The sequence below is a fragment of the Taudactylus pleione genome, unplaced genomic scaffold (assembly GCF_031769625.1).
Source record: "Taudactylus pleione unplaced genomic scaffold, aTauple2 ptg000017l, whole genome shotgun sequence".
In the NCBI taxonomy this organism is placed as follows: Eukaryota; Metazoa; Chordata; class Amphibia; order Anura; family Myobatrachidae; genus Taudactylus; species Taudactylus pleione.
In genome coordinates this window covers 4,419,950-4,444,550 of record NW_028284419.1, presented here as the reverse complement: position 1 = coordinate 4,444,550, position 24,601 = coordinate 4,419,950, and the positions used below count along the sequence as shown (strand labels likewise).

The following is a 24,601-nucleotide window of genomic DNA, read 5'->3' as shown; positions in this document are numbered from 1 at the left end:
GAACAGTGTGTTGGGTTGGCATATATAGGTAATGCAGATCTTTATACATACATAGTCTCTTACTTTTTTAATGCCTGTGACCCTCTCAGATGTGTGTCTAGCCCGGAGAGAGACCCAGGGACATTTGTAGTTTGTTGTCGCTCTCAGGGGTCGTCCTTTAGAGTGGGAAATGGATTCACATAAATCCTCTAACTCCCACTCTGCTATCGCTTGTTATCTGTTTAACAGAAACTAAGCACCCAATGTTTAAACATTAAAATAAATAAAACCTACCTAAAAAAGCTAGGATCTACTTAACCAATGCCTTACTCCAAAGGCTCTAAAAACAAGACTGAGCTTAGGGTGGAAAGGGTGGGGTTATATAGGGAGTGGGAGCCAGTTTAAATTAACCTAGTGTCCGACTCCACACCTCACTACGCATAACCCAGAGTAATGGCATCCCCCAGATGAACAATAAAGGAAAATCATTTACAGCATGGCGGTGGGAGTTTCTCTACTCATGCAAAAAGGAAACAGATACTGGGAATTTCAACCATACCAGCATAGACAGGCCAAAAATTCACAGCTAAACTGAATGTAGTTTTAAGAGCATTAAATGAATGAAAGAGTCTCTTAGACTGATCATCTAAATGAATGATCGGTTAGATTATCCGGCCATTCAGACTGGGAGATACTGTGATTTACCATGTCCTATATTTACTGTGGTTTCTGCTAGAAAGCCATGGGTTGACTAAAGATTTACTGTACCAATTCTCCTTCTCTCAAATGCCACATAGTTCTGAAGAGGCTAATCCGCCATATACCCTGGTGCGTGATCTTTTTCCACACTCAATGAAATTTTCAAGCTACAGGGGATCCAGAGAAGAGGAAGTCCAGGTGGGAGGTACAGGGAGTGCTTAATATGAACATCATTGCAGCCCCACACTCCGCAACATAATATGTAGGGCATGGTGGCGGAAGAAAAAATGTGCAAGAGTATGTGTGGTGTCTCTCTCAATATTTTCATTTATTGCACATTGTTAGTGTTCATGCATGCATGCTGTTTAAACAAAGGCAGAAGACCACTGTATAGATATCTGGTCTAAACCCTGAGCATGTTAATGTCCCACAAACTAGCTCATGTGTTAAATGTTTGATTATAGCACATGATGTTTGGTGTTTAAGTCCCCTGCTTAGCTTAAAGTGCTGCGTATTGTGTATTTTATACTGAAAATTATTATTAACAAGGGTCACATTTATATTACAAATCGCACCCCATTCAGCACTGAACAACAGAGTCCGCCATGCGAAGACAAGGTGATCTCAGATAGACTGTGCTAGGACTCTGATGCAGGGATGTCTTCTCTGTCCCCTCAACAAGTGTCACCCCTAGGCACGTGCCTAATGATAACTCCTACTTCTACCACCCTCCCTCCCTGCTGCCTAAACCTTACCTCCCCCCTCCCTGCACCCTAAACCTAACCCTCCCTTCAAGTGCCTAACCCTAACTCTCCACCTAGAACCTAACCCTTGCCCTAACCCTGCTACTTACCTTCGGGATGCCGGTGCCGTAATCCTGCCAGTGTCAGGATTCCGGCACCTGTATTCTAAGTGCCGGCATCCCCTTTGAAGGTATATTGACCGCATCCCTAAATCCAGCACTGATGTTAACCAAATGTAGCTTGGAATAATTACAAATTATGCCACCACATTCATATATTATTTTTATTTTTTTTACTTCTAGCTTAAAAAGCAGATTTGAGACCAGATTGACATGGAAAACTAATGTTGCTGCATTATTGTGGTGTTCTGCTTCTTAAAACTGGCTTTACTGACTGATCGGAGATGCTGAAAACACAAGTTAAATGGATGATTCCGAGAAGGTTCCAAAGCAATGAACTAACTAAACATCCTTATTACAGGGGAACACGTGTTATGAACAGAGTATTCCTAATCTCATGTATGTACAACCATTGTTTGATTTGAGGTAGATAGAGGATAATGGACTATTCCTCTAATTCCATCCTAGCTGTATAAAAGGGGTGACCCTCTCCTTAATGCTGCTCATTTCTTGATTCAAGGACACTGTCTGAATTTCTGGATCCACCTCTGAGCAAAAGCTGGCAGCCTCTTATTTCCCAGCCTATCATTTTGTTGCCGCCACTATCTGTAATCACAGTGGCCTGGTCTTGTCCCCTCCTCTCTTACGTCCCCCGTCTATCGCACAACTGTAATTGCCATGTCACAAGATCATTCGTTTCTTTCTCTTCAGCATCTCTTTAATGCACAAAAATGACATTTCATGTTAAGAGGGGTCATTGTGTACAAACAAAGAGAACTTTGGATGCAAGAGATGGAGCAAGTATTCAAAAGCACTGCAAGTTGTTTATTATAGGTCATTCGTAATTATGTAGAACTTTGTATATTTCAACGTCTGCAATCTACATATCATGTAGCAGCAGCTGACTGGTATGTTAAAGGTACATAACCTCTGTGCATTAGAACACCACCCTGCAAACCAACTCAGCCATTTTGTATTGTCTGCTTTTAGCTGCATCTGTTTATCACATAATACAAATAATTTAAAAAAAAAAAAAAACACACTGCAATGGTGCATGAAAATGAGGTCACTGGTACTCTAAATCTTCCATGAAGTTTGAGGTGATTTTTTCAGAAAACATATCACTGAATGAATTCTAATGTTCATATCCTGGAATGCATCCCTGTCAACTTTGCCCAAGGTATATATCATTTTTGGTGTAACTCATTCCTATTTTACAGGTACAGCCTGTCATTTGCACCCAAACCCCAATACTTCGGCAGACGACCATAGGCCCAATTAGCTAATTAATTTATTATTAGCGCAAACCATACTGTAATATGAGACAGATATGTTCTAGTACATCCTTCAGATATGTGGCCCTGGGAAGAGACTCACTTAAGGTACAGATATCGTTATTAATTATTTGCTGCTGGATTGCCCTAGAACTACTTTTGATGCATTTGTCTTTTTCATGCAATGTTTTATCCTCTTTGTCAAAATAACTGCAATGCAACTAATTGCAGTAAGGTGATCTGTTGAGGTAGGGGTTGGGGCAAGTAAATGTGCTCTAATTATACAAATAAATAAAAAACAGTAACATAAATGCAAATGACTAATTGTGGCTCTTTAAGAAACATTAATTTATTTTTCATTGACAAGTATTTGCCATTTCATGAAACCTCAAACTGTGACAGCAATATCAACACTTGGTAATGGAGCACTTCGCTGGGTGAGAAGGTTACAAGCTCTTATGCAAATGTAAGGAGTGAGCATCATTTTGCTGATGTGTGTATAATTAAATACATAGCAGTTGATGTATAACACTGCACATATACACACTAGCAAACAAATGCACAATTGTAAATAATAAAACAATTGCATACCTATGTAAGACTGTGGCTTTCCCCTCCCACTGCATTGTGTGCATCTTGTGTTATTTCTGTGTTTATGTCAGATCTCCCCCTCCTCCCTCCCTCCCTCTGTCATGGCCTTTGGATGGTGGATGGCTGATCTGAGAAATGTATTTGGATTGCTGTCCCAAATCTGCAGCCGCTCTCCCTGTGTCTGTCTTATTGATTTCACTCCATACGACACGGCTTGTCGCTATGAATTTACATGTCATTCCCAGCCGCAAGCTCTGCCAGGAATATTTGCTCCTCTCTGTCGCCCTCCGACACACACAAAAATATGTCCATGTATGTGTACGGCTGCATCTGTGAACTAATACACAGATGTGAGTTAGGAGTGGTTATTATAAAAATATAATGTATATCATCAGTGTACAACATATTTCACAGCGACATATGACAGAATCATAGTTAATGTCTGCCACTGAGTTATGCAATGACTACTACTGTAATTCATCTTAACCGCTGCTGGCCATACACATGGAGAAAAGGCTGCACAGTATTGAAGAGGTTAACAAAGATGTATTCCACGGTTGTTGTGCTGTGGCCACGCTATGTGTCACCTGTTTGGCTGTTTCCCTCGGCTGACTATAAGTGTCCGCAGATGGCACAAGGAAACTGATTATGTGTGACAGGCATGGGCTCCAGCCGCCTGTACGGAGCATCATTTGTGGGTTGAGCGCTGGCCGCTGGCTCCACCGGCACAAAGAAAAAAAGGTGACCGTGAAAGGGAAAGGAGAATGTGCAATGTGGCAGTCAGGACCCCGTGGACTTAAAATAATTGGAAGACAGAAAGGAAACGAGAGATTTCTTTGCTTACACTGATGCCCTGCGGACTGTACATCTGATTCGCTGTCAGAGTCTCACTGTATCCGCCTGTCTGACTGATAACATGGCGAAGGGTATCCACCTGGAAGACAGACCGTAGTATTAGTGAGGAGAGGGTACCATGATGGGGACGAGGCTGGAGACAACACAGCCTCAGATACAGACAGAGCAGACATACAGTACAGTGACAAGGAAAGTTGTCACGGGCAAAGAAAGCAACTGGGGGTACACAGTGAGGAAGAGGGGATACGGAAAAGGGAAGTGTAGAAGTTATGAAATGACAGATACAGGATAAACAGGAGAACGGATTAGAGTTTGCACATAAAAAGGATATAACGGTCAGTGGGAAAGGAGAGTACAGTAACATAGAAAGGAAAAGATATGGAAATGAAAGCGAGGGAGAAAAGAATGGAAGGTGACACCTAGGGAAGGGCAAAAACGGGAGACCGTGGAGTACAACCTGGTAACTACTGAAAACAATGCATGGCTATCACAGACCAAAAAATGGTGTAGCAAATAAATCATGACATGCAACAAGAGAATAGCAAATTCATTATGTTAACCCTTAACTTGATTACTATGTAAGCATCAAACAGCAGCAACCAGTCTGTCAGACTGTGTTAAAGGGGCTTTTAAAAATACTATTCACAATCCTGTATGATACAGTGACTGGTCTTTTCAGATCATGTGCAAACCCAAAGATAAATCAAACCAATTAGGATTATTCAGATTTGGACCATGCTATCTCCTACGTACATATGATCGAGGCTTCATACTGTGTACATATTTACACAGTGACAAGTCATTTCTCCACAAACCAAAAGCACAGAGCTATCCACTGACTCAAAACACTTACTATACTCTTAGATGTTGACTCTGGCTTCTCAGCAGGACAATTCAGGCCGTCTCTGTTGCTCCAAATCCTGTCCCCTATTTTTATCATCTGATTTGCTGAATCAAAAGCTACCTTTATTTCCCAAGGTATCTGCACTTGTAATACTTTAACCAATTATACAGTCTTTTGTGGTCATGGAAACCAAAATGTGAAGTTGATAGCGAGATACAGATCACTGGTAGCATCATACACCATCACCCTCCTCCCCCCTGCCCCAATACACTCACGGGTGCAAGATCATGACATGGTACTGGTTCATGGCTCTCTTTCTAAAGGCAGAGTTTGAAGAAGTACACCACAGATGCAGGCCAGACAATTGTAGAGTAGATACAATATGTGAGTGATCGATAATGTGAAAGAAAACAATATCGCACCAGAAAGATTGTGAAAGCATCACTGCACTGCCAAGTATCTCCTGCAACACTTGAAATATTCACTTACGAGATTATAAGACATTCGCTTTTGCTGCTATTTTAAATCATATTAAACGGCACCTGTGTAGGCACTACAATGAGTGTGCTACAACAGCCTGTCAAAAGGAAGAAAACATGACAATGGCTGTTTCCCTGCAGGGGTAGAGGTTTGTACACCATTACCTCTTGACACAGTATACAAGGCCTGCTCTTAATATAAAGGCTAAAAAGTAATCCCAATTTTTTGAAAAATATTTCAAACAATGACTTTGCCTCAACCGTCCCTTCTAGTGTCAACCACTTATTTTGGAGAGATTAAGAGGCACATTTAGCAACAGCTGATGGGTGCAACATCGCAATGTGTTCAGTTGTGTTTTCTTTTCTAAACTGCTCATACATATATTTTATAAAATAAATGTTCCCCCCTCAACAATTTACCAATATGTATATGTCCTTCATCATTCCTCATTCATGGGCAAGACACTGAGATCATGTTTCTCTGCCCAAGGCCATGATGCCAGAACAGTCATCAACTACTTCTACCCAGGTAGATAAGATTATAAACCAGCATTCTTCTCTACCCATGGGCTCCTTCCTCCACTAAAGATCATATGACCAGTGCCTTTTTCATTTGGCAAATCATCTGATGGTCCCTACCTGTGACTGTACGTTGGCTCCAACCTGGGCACCTTGGTAAGAATCTCCATTGAGAGACTGCACGCTCATGAACAAATCTCCAGAATTTGACATGTTAAAAGAACTGGAAGAACCTGGAAAGGAAAGAGTGAGGCACCTGAATCAAAAAAGAAGGAAGTTCAAACCTCAGAGAGAGGAGGTTTGACATGCACAGTTTGAGGCGAGACAGGCTGGTGAACATGAAGGAAGAGCAACATGAAGGAAGAGCAACATAACCAGAAGAGTTAGTATAGGAGATAAGTAAGAAAACCAGAAGAGGAGATTTTACATATTATGGAAATAAAAAGCAACAAGTGATGGGAGTCCATGTTTAGTACAAGGAGGATGAATTAATCTCAGGCATTGTGTTCTGAGCTAGGTTAGTATGAAGGATTTGTTCACTGAATTTGCATCTGTAGAAGAGCACCAGAATTGGAACTGTCAACATGGTCTACTGGTACATAAGAGACCAGGACAATTTGCTTAAACCTAATTTACCAATTAATTCAAATGTAAATTTATTACACACACTCACAAACACTCTTGCAACGTATATTACACTACAAACACCTTGGTCATCATTAATATCTTCATGTGAACTGTAACACTACATAATAACATGTAGTTACTGCCTAGTGATGAGTGAGATCCCATTGCCAGAGTGCAGACAGACACAAGCTATGCTATATGGTAAGACAATTTGTGCAAACATTAAGTGAATTTGTATACCACGATTATGTCTATTTTGGGGTGGGAGGGAGAGGTGGAAGACATAAGTGGCCATTTTAAATCCATATAAGGAACCAAGTACTGCTGAAAAATAAAAACATACATGGCTTCCACTAGAAAGTGTATATATGCATCCTGTAAAAATAATATTGCACATTGACTTTTTCTCAGTTGACAAATAAACATGTTATGGATGTAAAACGTAACAGACAATAGGCTGTTCAGATTCATATTTGTATAATTAAACTCGAAACTGGTTTAGAATGAGAAAGCCAAAATTGAAGAGCATAAATAATGAGAAATCATTAGCGTAGTCATAAGCTACATATTAAAGCTACATATTAGAAATGTAAATTTCAAATAAAAAAAAATATTCTCAGAATATTTTCTTGTGAAAGCTATAGACCACTTGTTAACATCAAATATTATGTACTACACGGATATTAGAACTATTTGTATATATGTATATTAACATAAAATGCTATCTGGTAAAACCTGCGCCTAAAAGGAACATTTTGCCTGGAAACACACTAAGAGGTTTCTGGAATCCTCTCCTTAAAATGATTATTGTGTGTAAGCTGGTAGAAAAAAAAAATTAAGTTCCCTAAGTGGCAGAGCGTGGACCCATCTCCCCCACAAATTTATTATATGCATTATTACAGGATGTTGCTTACTTAAAATGAATTGCATATGGAAATTACAACACTCTTTGGCAAGCCAAAAGAAAACCGGACTGAAGTTACTATATTGTGTAAGGGGATGGGTATGGGATCCCGGCTGTAAGCTCCTTGGACATAACTAGAATTCACATATATTTGAAAAAGCCATCTGACAGTACAGTCCACTCTTGTCGCTTCTTCCATCCTTTTAAAATGTCAAATGTGAAAATAAAGATACAATTAAATTAAAATTAGCTAGTTCCAAAGACTGAGAATACGTAGATAAAGGTCCCCATTTATTATTATGTGACGATAACAAAAACTGGAATCACCAACCGAAAATCTTTTGTCAATCGGTGCATATGTGACCCGACTTGTCAGATCATGTATGAACAGTAGAAGCAATGACTTGGGTTTACCAGTCATCTTGTACAAAAAACTACAGTAAAGGAAATTTCCAAAATATGTTCTATGATTTTGTCTATGGATATCCTCAGATGGCGAAAGCACAAGAAGATTTCTTATCATGACAAGCTTTAGCCTTTGATGGATAAGATGAATACCTATCTCTGTTGAAACACCCCATTAAAAGATGAGGCCTTTCTCCACATAATGAATAGAGATGAAAATGTTAGACCTATATGATGCCATAAACCTGAAACATACTATCACACCAGCTGCTTGTTGCGGTACATACACTACATACATATTTATTACACTAATTGAATAACCAAGAATTCATTGCACAAAGCAACCAGTCAAAATGCTTCATCCTGTGTGGTTACAATCCATCTGAAAACACAGTGTTGGTAAACCTGCTGAGATAGCGGTGGCTAATTTTATTCTTACAAAAATTTAGAGAGTTTATTTGCCATCATCACTACTAAACTAAATCCTATTATCAAGGCATGTATTTCTACATATTATTAAAGAGCTACCAATAACATTCACAAATATTCTGTGTCTATAAAAAGATTGTATACATACTTTGATAGAACATCACACTGTAGTGTAGTGCAGCCTAAGGTCACAAACTATGATTTGACAAAGACTGGAACTGGAATTTAAGTTTATTTACCAGGTAGAGAATAAAGGAGACCTAGATGCAACGATTTCTATTCTAAGAGGACTGCCTGCAACATTCTTTCATTGTATCTACTTACAGGAAGTTTGATGTGCATAGCATCAAAATATTTCCTAAAATCACAACTTTATCTCAAATGTCGTCAGTTCTTTAATAAAATTTGCAATTAAATATGTAAAGGTTTCAGTCACTTTTAAGAATTTTTATTTTTTTTATATTTTGTTAAACATTTAAAAAGGGAATAGATGGAAAATAAGTATGTAGGTTATATTACACCTTTAAGTGTATTACATTTATTCATCAACTTAGCCTTTTTTTCATGTAGCCTTTTTTGGTGTGATTAGTTTTCTCTTGTCTGTGTTTGGCTGAACTCTCCTGTGCTGAATTTGGCAATGAAAATTGCTATCACAGTGAGTAGATTGTGTGTGTGGTCATAGAACCCAAGCAATACCATGACACAAACTCCTGGATACAGTGGATATTGAGAGCGCTTGTATATTCACCCAACATTTATACCTATAAGTGAAATTTCCCTAGATAAGTGTTTTCCAACTCCAATTAACCATGCAGATTTCACAGATCTCCTCACAGAATCACAAGGGAAATACTTAGAACCTGCTTGTGAATCTTTTAAAATGTGTCAGTAAAGCTGGGCATACACTCTACAATTATCTGTCAGATATCTGTCAAATCTGTCTGGTGGGAAGGAAAATCTGGTCAGTTTTCTAGCGTTTGGGAGCAAATTTCTATTGTTATTTGCTCCCATACATTACCAGATTTTCATTCCAACCAGCCAGATTGGACAGATATCTGACAGATAATTGAATAGTGTATGCCCAGCATAAGTAATGCCCCAAGGAGATATGGAAAACATGCACATAGGGTTCTCCGAGTACTGGAGTTGGGAAATACCGCTCTAGATGAGTGGTTCTCAAACTCAGTCTTCAGGACCCCACACAGTTCACATTTTCCAGGTCCCCTGGCAGGTGCACAGGTGTATTCATTACTCACTGATGCATTTTATAAAAAAATCCACAGGTGGAGCTAATTATTTCACTTGTGATTCTGTGAGGAGACCTGGAAAACATGCACTGTTTGGGGTTCTGAGTACTGAGTTTGAGAACCTGTGGTCTAGATCATTTAATGTATCGGAATCACAAATCATTCAATCTCTCAGGAATCACGAAGGTTGCCTGTGGGACCTTATATTTCCCCGAGCAATCTTAAGCTTGCTAATAAATCAGCATCCTCCTAATACCAAGACTGAACTATGAACTAAAACAAATGGATGGAAATAGGAAACTGATAAAAAACAAAACAAAATAACACGTTTTATAAATATATATATATAATAACCAACAAACAGTTGATACCACAAATAACCACAAAAGTGAAACCAAAAGTGATGTGCACGTGTCCCGAGGACCATGCGTACTAACCGAGGTTCTGTGGTGACAGGAACTGCACTTTGTTTTGTGGTTGCACTGCCCCGCGTTCCGTCTGTTTGCTTCCTGAATGAAACACAACACAAAACCAGCAATTTCAAGGATATCAGCCCTTAGCTTTTCATCGGCACAGGGAAAAATGATTTAACTGCAGGGTTAGCAAGCAATGTGTGCAGCTGGAGACTGGTTGACCAAATGGCTTCATGTGAACCTTGTCTGATCTTCAGTCAATGCAAATTAGGAGAGATGTAGAATAGACATGCTTATCCTACATTCAGATTCTATTGTATGTAAAAACCCCTTGATACCTAATGCTTATCACAACAGTTCAGTAATGCTTGGAGTACATTCAAAACCTTTATTTAAGGTGGTATTTGCAGAGCACAACAAACCCCATGTTACCCAAAAAGGTATCGACAATCACAAATATATTACTTTCAGGGCATTATTCTGTTGTCTAAAGGTTAGTTTTTCTAACTTATTTTGTCATAGAAATCTCCAATACTTCCATAAACAAGACCACCTTGTGCTAAATCATACCAAGTGGTTACTGATGACATAAAAGTAATATATGAAGAAAGCAAATAAAAGGCCATCAAAAATCTAAGGCTACCCTATAGTATGGGGACATACATTCCATTCTCAAAAGTATAGTACAATTAATGACATTTTTAACGCTCAAAATGCTATGAAATAGGTGACACTTTTTTTGTACAGTTTTAAAAAATGTTTCAACTTTCAAGAAAATTACTAAATAAGGACATCCCTGGGCAATTGTAGCATTTAAAATGATGAAGGCGAAGATTATATCACTGTAGATGGACATTGTCATAGCAATCGTAAGCTGGGTACACCCTGGGTGATAAATTAGTGCTTCTGCTGGTGTGTATGGGCAACCTGCCAATCACCCGTACACATGCTGTAGAGACCCGGCGGTGAGGGACAGCTCAACTATGCGTACAAATGTAAAAGCCCTTACCAGTAGTCAGATAGGTCGGTGGGACTAAGGGCCTGATTCAGACCCACTCGCGAGCGGCTGTCCGCTCGCAAGTGGGTCGATGGTCTGCACTACGCATGCGCACGACGGAGGGAGCTCCGTCGTGCGCATTCGCAAGACGCGCCGAGCAAAGGACTTTCCTTCGCTCGGAGTGTCTGATCAAAGGGGGCGTGCTGTCGATGTTGACTGACAGCAAGCCCCCTTTGGTGGGTGTGCCTCCCAGATGGAGGCGTTCCCAAGGGAACGCCTACCGTCAGAAGCCGGCCCCACTGACATCACTAGTGATGTCAGTGGGAGTGATTTTGGCTCTGATAGAGCCAAAATCACTCCTGGCCTTGCGGTTGAGGAACTCAACCGCAGGCTTCTGCTCGCAGTGGCGAAGGTCGCGATGGTCAAGACCATCGCGACCATCACCCTGCACGCTCGTATATGCTGTGGGTGGTGACCCACAACTATACGAGCATCCAGGAGGACGCTCCATATTTATGGAGGTGGGCCCTGATTCAGAGCGAGCGCTCTGGTCAGAGCGTCCGGCTCTGAATCAGGGCCAAAGTGTGTACCCAGCATTAGTCTTAGGGCAGGAATAAAGATTGCTGTCAGTACACTTACTACTAAAACATTTAAGAGATTGATTTGGATCACTTAGCCACAAGGGAAATACACCAACAAAAAGGTGGCCTGTTTAAGGATCAGTGATCCAGAAAGTCAAATTATGGTCGGTGTATTCATGTAACCTGTTAGTAACTAAATTACCCTGCAAGAATGTGAAATATAGAAAGGGCTGGTACATCTCAGAGCAGAATTAATTTTGGTCATTTCACAATAAGGGGGATTTAATAAAGCTTGGAGAGAGATAAAATTGTGAAATATAAAGCACCAACCAATCAGTTCCTAACTGTCACATTACAGGCTTTGTTTGAAAAATGACAGTTAGGAGCTGATTGATTGGTGCTTTATCTTTCACAATTGCATCTCTCTCCAAGCTTTATTAAATCTCCCCCTAAATTATTATTGCACTGGACACTTGTTTATGGGAGAGTGTTAGGAAAACTGTAGGCAGATAGGCTAGGGCAGCGCTTCTCGCACTTGGGGCCCGATTCCCTGATTTATGCAATGGCAATATTTACACAGATTGAGCGATTTTAGCGATTACACATGTGTGAAAGCCAAACTGCGCACTTGCAACGATTACTTTGCAACAACGCTTGCAATCGCAAAGTAAGTGACAGGTAGTCAGCAGGGGGGGGGGTGTGGCTGTTAAACGCAGGCTTGTCAGGACCGCTTAAGAGCAGTTTCATGGGCGTGCATAAATTAGCCATTGCGATCTCCTTCGCAGCATGAGAGCCTCAGTGTTTGAGACAGGTCAGACTTCACTCAGGAGCTGCGTGACTGCCCGATGTGTGTCGATGTTCCTGATGTTTACGCTGATGCACGTCAGCTGACGCATATCAGAAGGCAGCAGTGGGTGTCCCTATGTATGGCTAAGCTTTGGAAGACATTTTCCCTGTGATCTGTAAGAGATCGCAGCTGCGTTTGCTTTGGCATAAATCTCGAAATCAGACCATTGGTCCTAAAGACACACTAAAAGTGCAGGTTTTAAAAAATATCCATGCTTGAGAACATGTGACTTAATTAGTAATTCAGTCATTTTGATCCAACCATCTGTGCTGAAGCATGGACATCCTTAAACCCTGAACTGTTAGTGCTTCTTAAGCACAGAGTTTGAGAAGCACTGGGCTAGGGTATCTTATATTGCCTTATATTAAAGTGTATGCACTTCTCTCCAAGTATATATCTCTGCCATGCAGTTTCGATCGGGATGCCGGGCGCCGGTCTCCAGACGTCGGGGAAATGACAGGTGTCTAGATTTAGACGTCTGTCATTCGTCCCTAGTCGGGATAAAGCAATCTGGAAGCCGGCGGTCGGCATATAGACCGTCGGGTTCCAGACTACATCCCCGCATGTGGTCACACCAAATGTCCTAATTGATGGATCTAAAAAATTGGGAGGTTTGCTTGTGTAGTTTATCTATTAGTATTGAAAACAAGTATGCCTAGTTTATAAAATACACACAAACATTTTAAATTGTGACGCTTCCTAGATCCTGCCATGGTTTACCAGAAATACAGGACTGAGAATGTGATATCACAAATGAATCTACATCTCAGCCAAGATACAGCATGTTACAGGCCTATGCTTTCTCCGTTTACACTACTCTTGTGCATTTCCAGGTGAAAGAAGTTATTCAGAACAATCAATTTATTTCATTGTTGGAAAACCACTTAAATAGGAGAAGTGTGGGGCAAGATTGCTTCCACTGTGTGTATGCATTCCACGTGGCACCAGTTGGAAACCATTTGAAAAGCAGCTAGTGATCACACATGAAGCACCAGAGGTGGTGTGGCAATATAAATACAAAGCCACTATTTTTACACAATAAAATCACGCCATAAATACAAATTTGAGGCGGCCATCCCTTTATTATGTAATGTCTCATTTAAGGTGTTCTAAAGGAAAGTAGATATAATAACTAGCGTAACACTATTTTCTAAATTCCAAAATACATCCTCCCAACAGTCTTATCGGAAACCTTAACATGCTGCTCATCATTTGCAGTGTGTACTAATATATGTGTGTATCACACAGAAGTTGATCCTGGGCCTGGCTCTTGGCATAAGTGCAGAGTAATAAGATCAGTGTCCAATTTAACCACACGCGCAGTAAAATTGGACAAGTTCTGGCATTTGGTCCAGACAGCCAGATGCCTATACAGACTGATCGTGACCTTCCAACTGCTCTTTCCTATCTGATAACAGACCCTCCAACAGGGTCACTTTGACTAATACAAAACGCTTTGCCCCATGTGACTAATTAGTTTATACACACTGTTGCCATCAACTAATTGGGCAATGGTTATAGAAATGGTAAATTTGGAGGCAGAGCATTTAGTAATGGGAGAAAGGGGTCATATGTCATCATAATAATGTGATTAATTTCAATCAGGACCACATCATGCTCATTTTGGAATGAGATATGTTGCATTATCAGGTCCATTCAATTGCTTGCTATTGAAGTATACATAGTTAACTATGTTTTATCATATAAAGTATTTAAAAAACATTTTGGAAAAAGCTACTTACTCCTCAGTTACCTAATTCCTTACTGCACTATTAACTTTTAATCTGTTTGCATACTGTTCTGTGCTTGTGTTTCCAGTATGTTGTCTAACTAATCCTTTATTACTTATATCAATACTAGGTTTTGTTTCCACTTTCTATATTGTGATGTATTTGTCCAAGACAAATGTGTGTGTATTTGTCCAAGACAAATACACACACGACAAGTAACTGTAGTAATAAATCTCATTTTCACCATCACCTCTCTCTCATCTCTCTCTCATATTTTCCCTGTGATCTGTAAGAAATCGCAGTTGCGATTGCATTAGCGTAAATCTCAAAATCAGGCCATTGGTCCTCAAGACACACTAAAAGTGCAGGTTTTAAAAATATCCATGCTTGAGAACATGTGACTTAATTAGTACTTCAGTCATTTTGATCCAACCATCTGTGCTGAAGCATGGACATCCTTAAAACCTGCACTGTTAATGCACAGAGTTTGAGAAGCACTGGGTATCTTATATTGCCTTATATTAAAGTGTATGCACTTCTCTCCAAGTATATATCTCTGCCATGCAGTTTTAACAATCTAATATGAATGGTCAAACCATATTAAAAGGTATAACTACAATATACAGTTCATAACACATGTACTATAATTGTGTAAGCAAACTAATCAATAAAGCTGTGACCCTCCCTCATTGTACACACCAGGGCCGTAACTAGGGTGGTGCGACATGTGCCACACCATAGGGCACCGCAGGGCAGGGGGGCGTTGCTCAGGCCTGTTCATTTTCTGTTTATAATCAGTTTCTCTTGTAGCTCCCTCTTTTATCACCATCATCTCCTGGCCGCCCATATCTCCTCCCTGGCCAACTCCCCAAGCACCTTCAGTCACATCCTCTTTTATTTAACAAACACATTTTAAAATACTGTAATACCCAGGACTCAAACCTATCACCTCTCACATGGCAGTCACACACCTTTACACAGGGAGCTACGTCCCCCACATTTCTGATGGCAGCCATAATCACAGACACAGATTCCCGACACAGGTTCTATTAGCACAGCTTGAGTACCTTTACTGGTAAGTTCAACTGCCCGTGTAGTGTACATACATGGATCTCCCCGCCGCTGATATTTGCTGCACACACACTACTAGCAGCATGTTTTCTATATCTTCAGTCAGTGATTTACACTGCCGGCTCTAGGCTCGTGTACGGCTGTACTGACAAGACAAAATCTTGCTGCAGGTGCAGCTTCACCAGTGCTCTCCTACATCTAGAGCTGGTGAGTTATACAACATAGTTATTGTGTATCATCACTGCTGCCACTGGATTCACACTGTTTTCGGCAGAGACACCTGGATAACAGTGGTACAATGGGATAGGTACCTCTTCATCATCGTGTGGGACAAATCAGATTTGTCATGTCCCTTCCCCATGATGCCAGATCCCTTTTAAGGGTGCATGTCTTATGTCCCCATTTAAAAAAATGGGTGGTGGTTCGGGGCAGGCAGATCCTCTCTCTGGCCCACTGCACCAAAAGTCTAGTTACGGCTCTGGCACACATTGCATTCTTTCAACATCTTTTGCCAAATATACATTTCTTCTGTATTATCTCTGCAATCTCAGATCTCTATTATCACAGTATAAAACTCATTATAAAGTGCCAATTTTTCGAACCCCAGTACCAGTGACTAACACCTCCCTGATAGGCTGGCGTACTGGATTTGAATAAAAAAAATTTTTTTATTTAAATATACTCCTTTTTCTGTTATTTTTCCTATTACTAATAAATACATTGCGAGCTCTTATATAGAAGGGAATTATCTTTATGTATATTAAAGAGCCATATACCTCTCATCTAGCTAACAAATGCAGGGATACCTACTGCAGGCAGCATATGTTAATTCCACCTAGACAAACTGAAGGCATGAAATCTGCTAGTAACATTAAAACCTTCACGATTTGGATACACCTTGAAAAAGACCAACGGAATAAGGGTCGAAATGCGTCGGTGACAGATGGATGACACCTGATATTGATGGAGGTTTTGCATATCCGGAAGGCTGGGGAGGTGAGCGTGAACCAGTGGAGTGCCCGGGACCAACACTGATGTGTTACATCACATGCTTACTGAGGGCTGCCTGCTGACAGTCCTCTCTGCCATCCTGCATAATATTGTGTAGGACCCCTTGTGCCGCCACACTCTGACCCATCAAGGCAAGAAATCCACAAGACCTCTGAAGATGTCCTCTGGTATCTGGCATTAGGACATTAGCAGCAGGTCCTTTAAGTCCTATAAGTTGAGAGGTGACTCAGACTTGTTTTTCCAGCACATCCAACAGATGCTCGATCGGATTGAGATCTGAGGAATTTGGAAGGCAAGTCAACACCTTGAACTCTCATTTTCCTCAAACTACTGCTGAACAATTTTTGCACTGTGGCAGGGCGCATTATCCTGCTGAAAGAGGCCACTGCCATCAGGGAATACTGTTGCCATGAAGGGGTATACTTGGTCTGCAACCATGTTTAGGTAGGTGGTATGTGTCTAAATAACATTCACATGAATGCCAGGAACCAAGGTTTTCCAGCAGAACATTGCCCAGAGCATCACACTGCCTCCGCAGGCTTGGTTTCTTCCCATAGTGCATCCTGGTGCCATACTAGTGCAGGTAAACGAGGCACAGGCACCCCGAAATCCACATGACGCAAAAGAAAATGTTTCATCAGACCCGGCCACCTTCTTCCATTGCTCCATGGTCCAGTTTTGATAGACACATGCACATTGTAGACGCTTTAGGATGTGAAGAGGGGACAGTATGGGCACTCTGACCCATACAAAGCAAACTGTGATGCACTGTGTATTCTGACGCCTTTCTATCGTAGCCAGCATGAACGTTTTCAGCAATATGTGCTACAGACATGCTAGCCTTCAGTCCCCAGGCGCATCAATGAGCCATGGGAACCCATTACCCTGTTTCCGTTTGTCTTTCAGTGGACCACTTTTAGTAGGTACTAGCCACTGCATACTGAGAACACCCCACAAGACCTGACATTTTTAAACTGCTCTGAACCAACCAATGTTACTCACTTCACTTGTCAGTGGTTTTAATGTTTATATAGAATCTGCAAATGGATGGCCAAGTATGGGCTTTTATGCACTCTTACTGCTGCCAGTATAGCCAGGAAGCTGCCTGTTATTTTGCGTTGAAAATTTTCTCAAATGAGCCAACAGCAGACAATATTTCTATTTGAACCATAATACCCCCTATGATAACAAACAATAAAAAAGTGACTGTTCGAGTATGATTGTCTGTATTTTTAATTATTGACTTATATAAAATAGCACAGAAGTAACATGAAAAGAGAAAGCCATGATAACCCCAACATTACAAAAAACATTTTAGCCTATGAGTTGATTTGAGCAGCTTCCATACAGTGTGTTACTCTCAGAATACATATAGAGGATCAGAAGCAGGCAATGAGTGCTGGTCCATGTAGTGCCATCATAGAGGCTGTTGGGGTACATCTTAGTAAGTTCGCTCTCAATTTAAAAACACCTGAATGTATGAGACTCATTGTTTAGAGTTAGGCCCACTGGCTTATCACTGACTTTTGGCACTGTGCTGGGGGACTTTGTTATTTTCTCTTTTTCAAATACAAATATGGCTTGCTAAAGGATACAACTCCCTAAAAAGTCAATAGACCTTAAAGACTGCTCAAGACAAGACAGCATTTTTATTGCAAACCATTAGGTACACTTTAAAAATGCACAATTTCTAGACTTTTCTTTTTTTTTAATAAAAACTGAAAAAAGTTGTTTGCATAAGTAGTCATCCCCTGCAGACTAGCACTCTGTAGAACCACTTTTGCTTTTGGGTTAAGTTTCTACAAAGTTTTCACACTGAACTTTCTTCCAAAAGCTTTAGTTTTCCATCAGACTGAAGTAGGTTTTCTTGCAGTGTCTCCCTGTGTCTTGCATCATCCATTCAATTTTAATAAGATGCCCAGTCCCCATTGAGGAAAAGTATCCTAACATGATGCTGCCACCCTCAAACTTCATTACTGTGATGGTGTTTGCTAAGAAATGGGCAGTGTTAGGTTTACACCACAAATATATTTTAAAATTGGTTCCAAAGATCTTCATTTTTATCTCATCTGTCCACAAAACCTTATTCCACATTTTAGCTAGGTCATGCTGATGTTTTCTGGCAAACTCCAGTAATGATGGCTTCTTTCTAGCCAACTCCCATACAAGACAGTTGTATGCAGAGCATGGATAATGTTGACCGACCTCTGTAGCTCTTTTAAAGTGATAGTTGGCCTCTCTGATCGTATCAGAGCAAGGAGCTTTGAGGAACGGCATTGTCCAGGTAGTGTATTCGTAGTATGAAGCAGATTCCATTTCCTCACAATTGATCCATCAGACCCCAATGGGATATGCAAACACGGATATTATTTTGTAGCCTTTTCCGATCTTATGCAGGTCATAACTTTAAATTTATTTTTCTTAGAATGCTCAACGGTCCTCATTTTCACCACGTTCCTTCAGACTCACAGTATGACTAGTATTATTGAATTAGAGGGGTTTTTATCAATAAAAGCTGACTTTTTTTTTTTTAATGATTAGGGCAATATATTTTATCTGTGTAAACTTGGAGCTTTAACAGCACAGGGGTTAGATACTTATGCCGGCAGCAAGTTTTTTTTTTCTTTTAAATCTGCAGACAAAAAAAATATTTAAGGGTTTGAAGATTTACTTTAAGAGCTTGGTGGTACATAATAAAAATACTATATACAACAATGTGTGTAAATAAAATGTGTAATACAGACAAATCTATTGACTTTTTAGGGGCTTGACCACTGGATAGCTTTAAAATAAATACATAAATTTGAGTCAAATAAGTTGACACAATATGAAAATACTAAGTTCATCAATAAAAATATAATTACAGCTATAGTAAGAATTATTAATAATTGTATTTCACTTCAAGGGCTCTATTTACTACAATCTGCGTTAGTAATGCAGATTGTAGTGTGATATTACCGACTGAATTCGCATTGCGAATTTAGGCAACATCACAGGGATTTACTACAAATCCCTTGCAGAGACAGAGCTTGAAAATACAGTGAATCAGCGTGTGCTCTGTTTAAACCACACAGCTGATTACTGGGGCCGACTCCCTGCTCCGCTCTCCCCGTTAGAGCAGGGGAGGAGTCTGGTAACGGGGGGAGACCCTGGATAGCGCCACCTCCAGGTGGCATTATTATCACAGGGCTTTCCCCGGTATTTTTTTACACTTTATTTTTAGTAACTTTGGTCGGATCACATTTCCCATTACAATTATGGGAAATGCGATCTGCTTACTAAAAATAAGTGATAATTAGGGGTTGGAGTAGAATTTTACGAATTCTACTCCAATTGCCCTATAGTAACTGTAGGTGAAACTAAAATAATGTGAAAAGGGTGTGAAAACACCCTTTTTCACTGTATTTTAGTAAAAATAATGTTAATAAATAGAGCTCCAAGTCTTTATGTACAACAATTCTATTCAAGCAGCAAATCCAAGAAAATAAAAACAAATTCAACACAAAAATGACTTTTTTAGGTTATAAGAAGAACTTTTGCATTTACCATTTTCACTTATAATTCATTCATAGCAGAGTGAAGAAAAATGCTAATTCTACAAAGTGGCACTGACTACCATGGCAACCACAGTCACATGATGTTATGAGATAAGAGGCTTATGAGCTTTGTCTGCACTGTGACATGCTTGCCATCCGCTCCCATGTCTGCCACCACATGTTGAGAACTGTTTGTGTTAGCGTCTGTGTAGCAGACTGATTGTGCCTGACAGCCATACATCTTTCCCTCCTGAGAGATTTTGAAAAGGAGATGATTTGTAGAAACTCAGTTGTGAAAAATGATTGTCGGAGGCATGCTTAACTTGCCATTAACAGAAAAAAAAACCCTTCTACATGGGATGGCTATTTTAGCTGAAAAGCAGCTACATATTACTGGGTCTTATTTTAATCCCTTAGACTTCTACTGTCTGTGTGAGAAACCAAACTGCGTGCTTTTTCCTTCCTAAAATGTACAATTCCGCTCACTTAACTTTTGTGCGTTGACAACAGGAAGCACAAAACTAAATGTCTACCTAAAGAAACAGGGGGAAAGGGATAAAGAAGTTTTAAACATAAGGCATAGTAAATGTAGATGACTGCCTCCTATGCAGCCACAACAAGTAGTAGACAGAAAATTATTATGACCTAAATGGTTTTGTAGGATTTCAAAAAGAACAGGTGATTAAAAAAAAAAAAAAAAGTCCACATTAAGAACGCTTCTGTAATTTGCCCATAGTCATATTATCTACCACTTGCAGCATGGTGAGAGTCATATATGTGCATTGGACCTATTTTTCTGAAACAGACATTTGTTCTTAAAGTGAAATCAACTACCAATTCTCTCTATCAGCTAGTCATGCCTTATTCATGCCTACATTGTTATCACCCAGCTCACTCTTATGTCACATTAAAATCATACTCTGTACTGTCGGTGCAGATGTTTCCCTTACCAACAGGCCAGATCTCTTGGTTGCTACCACTCTTCGCCTATCATCCATAAACTCTATCCCTGTTATGCTTAATTCCCCATCGCTTCATCCTTAATCTCTTTTCTGGAGAGTTGCCAACTATCCCTGAATCAATTCCTGGAGATTTCATTAGCCAAATGACTTAATCATGACATCAACAAGTGATCAACTACAGAGATCTAATTATTGTACAGCCCACGGCAATAAATTACACCAATCATTCTGATGGAGTCTACGACAACGCAACAGAGATCATATTACTGGAGTTTTGGTAATGTCATTCTCACACTGCTTACTTCCTCCCCTCCAAATTCGTCAATTTAGCCCTTCAAGCCACTACCAGCACTTTCTAGAATGGATTTGCACATGATCTCTTAAAGTGACTAGTCAGTGTATAAATAGAGTCTCAAAATACATAATAACCATATTTTAAAGACAAATAACAATCAATTTCTTTTTTTAATACAGGTTGAATCCCTATAATTCAGCATACTATTGGTAGCGAAAATAATTATTAAAAAAAACAAAAAAACAATCACATTAGGGTCATTGACTTGCGTATGAAATAAATGGGACATTAAAATAAAGAAAGAGTTAGGAGGAAGATAATAATGGTTATGTGTAGTTTCCTTGTTTACAAAATAAGCCTGGCATACATTTTGCCCAAAAGGATCACCACCCCTTGGATATTATATGCCAACTGCTTTTTTTTAAATAATATTTGGAAATAATGGCAGTAAACTATTGTGGTTGAAAAAACATTTCTAGCCAATAACATTATTGCCATAAGCGTTTCTTAAAAATCATAAAATTAAGCTAAAAACTGTACTTATTAAAAATGTATAGAGTGGAAAAAAAAACTATTTAACAACCCAGTCTTTTGCTAAATTAAGAGATACAACTCCTGGGGCCCAACACACACAACATCTGTGCAACCAAGTAAATACTACTGGATTAAAGAGCTTCAACCTGCATGTAAATTGCATTCTATTCAGTATGGCTAGATCTGAAAGATTAGGATGGGATGCCACCGATAATTTAATACCACAAATGAACAAAATATTTCAGAGCAACAATAACAATATTATGCTGCTTAATGACACGTATCAGCTTGGAGTTTCATGGTACAGTTACTTCTCAGATCATTTACCCTTTAATAAAGGTCAAACTTGTGGCCACCCTTTACAAACAGCACAGCAGTCATTTCAGACAGGCCAGACTGTTTCAATGTAAAGAGAAGAAGGTAAGCAAGTCACGAGGGCATTTTAAAATATTGAAAATTTATTTTAGCCACAAAATGGCAGCTGCTGAGGGACATTAGATGAGGTTTTAATAAAGCTAACCTCAATATAACAAATTATTACAGATATAAAAAAAAATAAAAGACATTGAACATTATGGTAATATCTAAAAACACAGAAACAGTGGGAAGCTAATCCATAAAACAAGCAGGGCAAAGCAAACTAAAAAAAAACTTGTAAAAACAAAAAAAGTAAAAATACAGAGACGGAAATGTGAGCGAGAGGGGGTGTAGGAGAGAAGATAAGAGGGGAAGGCACTGGAGCCAGGACAAATGGGAGTAGAGAAAGCGAACAAAGAGCATAGTAAAGAAAGGTTGAAGGTAAAAGATAAAACCAAAAGCAGCACCAAACAAAAGAAAACAAAAAAAACAAACTAACCAGCAGAACTGGGAGTTGAGGGCGAATTGGCTTGACTTCCGTGAACTGACACATTGGTAGCAGTCACAGCTGTTTTGGCAGCATAAATATTGGCTTCCTCTTGAAATTTACCTATGTTCTTCTTGTAGCGGATTCGCTTATTTCCAAACCAGTTTGAAACCTGTAGTGAGCGTAAGAGAGATATCGAGCTATGTTACAGCAAATATTATGAAGACATTAAAGTTTGAAGTGTGGTTGCATGTAAGCAGACGTGCCATAAACTGTGTATACATGCTGCTTTTTTTTCTTATAAAAAGAAAAACTAAGACACAGGTCTGTTTTTCTCCAGGCTGCCATATACTCCTGATAATGAGTGTGTGTGGCAAACTGTCTTAATTGGAATTTGTGTCGGGATGAAACTTCCATGTTATTTTGAATCCCAAATTTGTGCTTGTTTTTAAGAAAAAAATTTTTTTGTTTACTATTCAGAGCAGTGGTAATAATAAAATTAAAATCTCTTCCTTGTCCCGTTATATATCAGGTATAAATGAAACATGTGTTAATAGGCATTCCAGCACAATAGAAGACCTGCAATTTGTACTGGTATAGAATATGGTCATGCCCTGCCTACACAGTGCATAATGAATTATATTAGATGACCTAAGACAGACATTACCTGTGACACGGTGATGCCACACTTCTTGGCTAGCTCCTCTTTGGCCTCTTCGCTGGGGTATGGGTTGCTGAGGTGTGAATAGAAATACTCGTTCAAGATTTCTGTAGCTTGCTTGTTGAAGTTTCTTCTCTTCCGCCTGTGAAACAAAGTTCAGAATCTCATTAGAGCATTTAGGAAGCAGTTATAGTGATAAAAATGGGAATATAAGCCCTGATAATGTCCAAAGGGGAACCATCTGCAAAATGATGGGGTCTGAACCACTAAACTTGTAAACCATGGAAACTATTTTCGGAGAACCCCAGGTAAGACATGCAATGGGGAGAAACATCCATGGCGCTGTTGGCTTGAGGCATGGGTTTATATTTTGCATTGGAGCTTAGGAGTTACATCCATGTCATACACACAATGAAATGGCAATCACATCTGAAAGTTTAAAAACTTTTGCAGATTTATACAACGGAAACTGTATATTCTATAGATTGAATACAGGTCGAAAGTCAGTATGTCAACACTGACTACTTTGGCACCACAATGTCGGTGCCAGCATGTCGACGTGGTTGTAATGTTGTTTAAAGCAATTTTACCGGGTTGGTCTAAACTTTAAACAGCAACATGTTTAAGATTCTAATACTAATCAGGTTAAAATTATTTAAATAGCATTACAACCACGTCGGCATAGTCGTGCCTGAATTGTGGTGTAGATATAGTCAGTGTCGACATAGTATCACAGTATACCTCATAGGAAATGCATTAATGCTGTGAACTTAACATGTCCAATGGTTAAGTACAACAGGGTGCTTCCTGTGACATAAGCGCTTCTATAAGATCAATATGTACATCATAAAACCTATATCTTGACAGAAATTAAGACGTCTGACAAACAGTCCCCAGGGAAGTCAATGATCCTATAACTGAACTGTATTTGCTTTCTCATTGATACAGCATTGTACATTTATCATTAAAACAAAATGTTGACTTAAGCAGTTAAACAGATATCACATGTAGAAATTGGACCATAAACTTGTAAATATATTGTGAGCAAAGACTGTATCCTACAACCTGTATGAAGTAATACATAGACGTGAGCAGCTTGCGTATGTTAGTAGCTAGAACAAATAGCCAATATAAGTTAGTGCCTGTTTTTAGGAAGATTAGACATTACATGAGTTGTTTGGAGCTCATGCCGTATAGAGAAAGTTTTGTTCCATACGTAGAACCTATAGACGAATTTTGAAAAAGTCCAGTGTAACTTGGCCAAAAACACGTCAGTGAGTCCCATCAGCATGTGTGAAAGTGGAATTTCTATTGTTAATATCGCAAGAGGAAGCTGTGTGGCCATTCATGTTACCCTCCTAACTGAGCGGAGTGCTTATGCTGTGACCTTTTATAGACCGCACAT

The 24,601-nt window shown here is 39.6% G+C and overlaps 1 protein-coding gene across 8 annotated transcripts in view; it reads right to left on the bottom strand.

Moving 5' to 3' along the window:
• LOC148540759 (pre-B-cell leukemia transcription factor 1) overlaps positions 1-24,601 on the bottom strand; it is a 166,305-nt gene that overhangs the window by 12,667 nt on the left and 129,037 nt on the right. The window contains exons 5-10 of one of the 8 annotated variants that reach the window (XM_088482003.1): positions 23,203-23,338; positions 22,659-22,707; positions 10,152-10,223; positions 6,223-6,335; positions 4,250-4,339; positions 3,179-3,742 (exon numbers count right to left, since the gene is read on the bottom strand). In XM_088482003.1, coding sequence (XP_088338129.1) covers positions 3,641-3,742; positions 4,250-4,339; positions 6,223-6,335; positions 10,152-10,223; positions 22,659-22,707; positions 23,203-23,338 — 562 coding nt within the window. In that variant the 3' untranslated portion in view covers positions 3,179-3,640. Of the gene's footprint in view, positions 1-3,178; positions 3,743-4,249; positions 4,340-6,222; positions 6,336-10,151; positions 10,224-22,547; positions 22,708-23,202; positions 23,339-24,601 lie in introns of those variants that run through there. The other 7 variants (XM_088482005.1, XM_088481999.1, XM_088482000.1 and 4 more) reach the window with 7 other exon arrangements.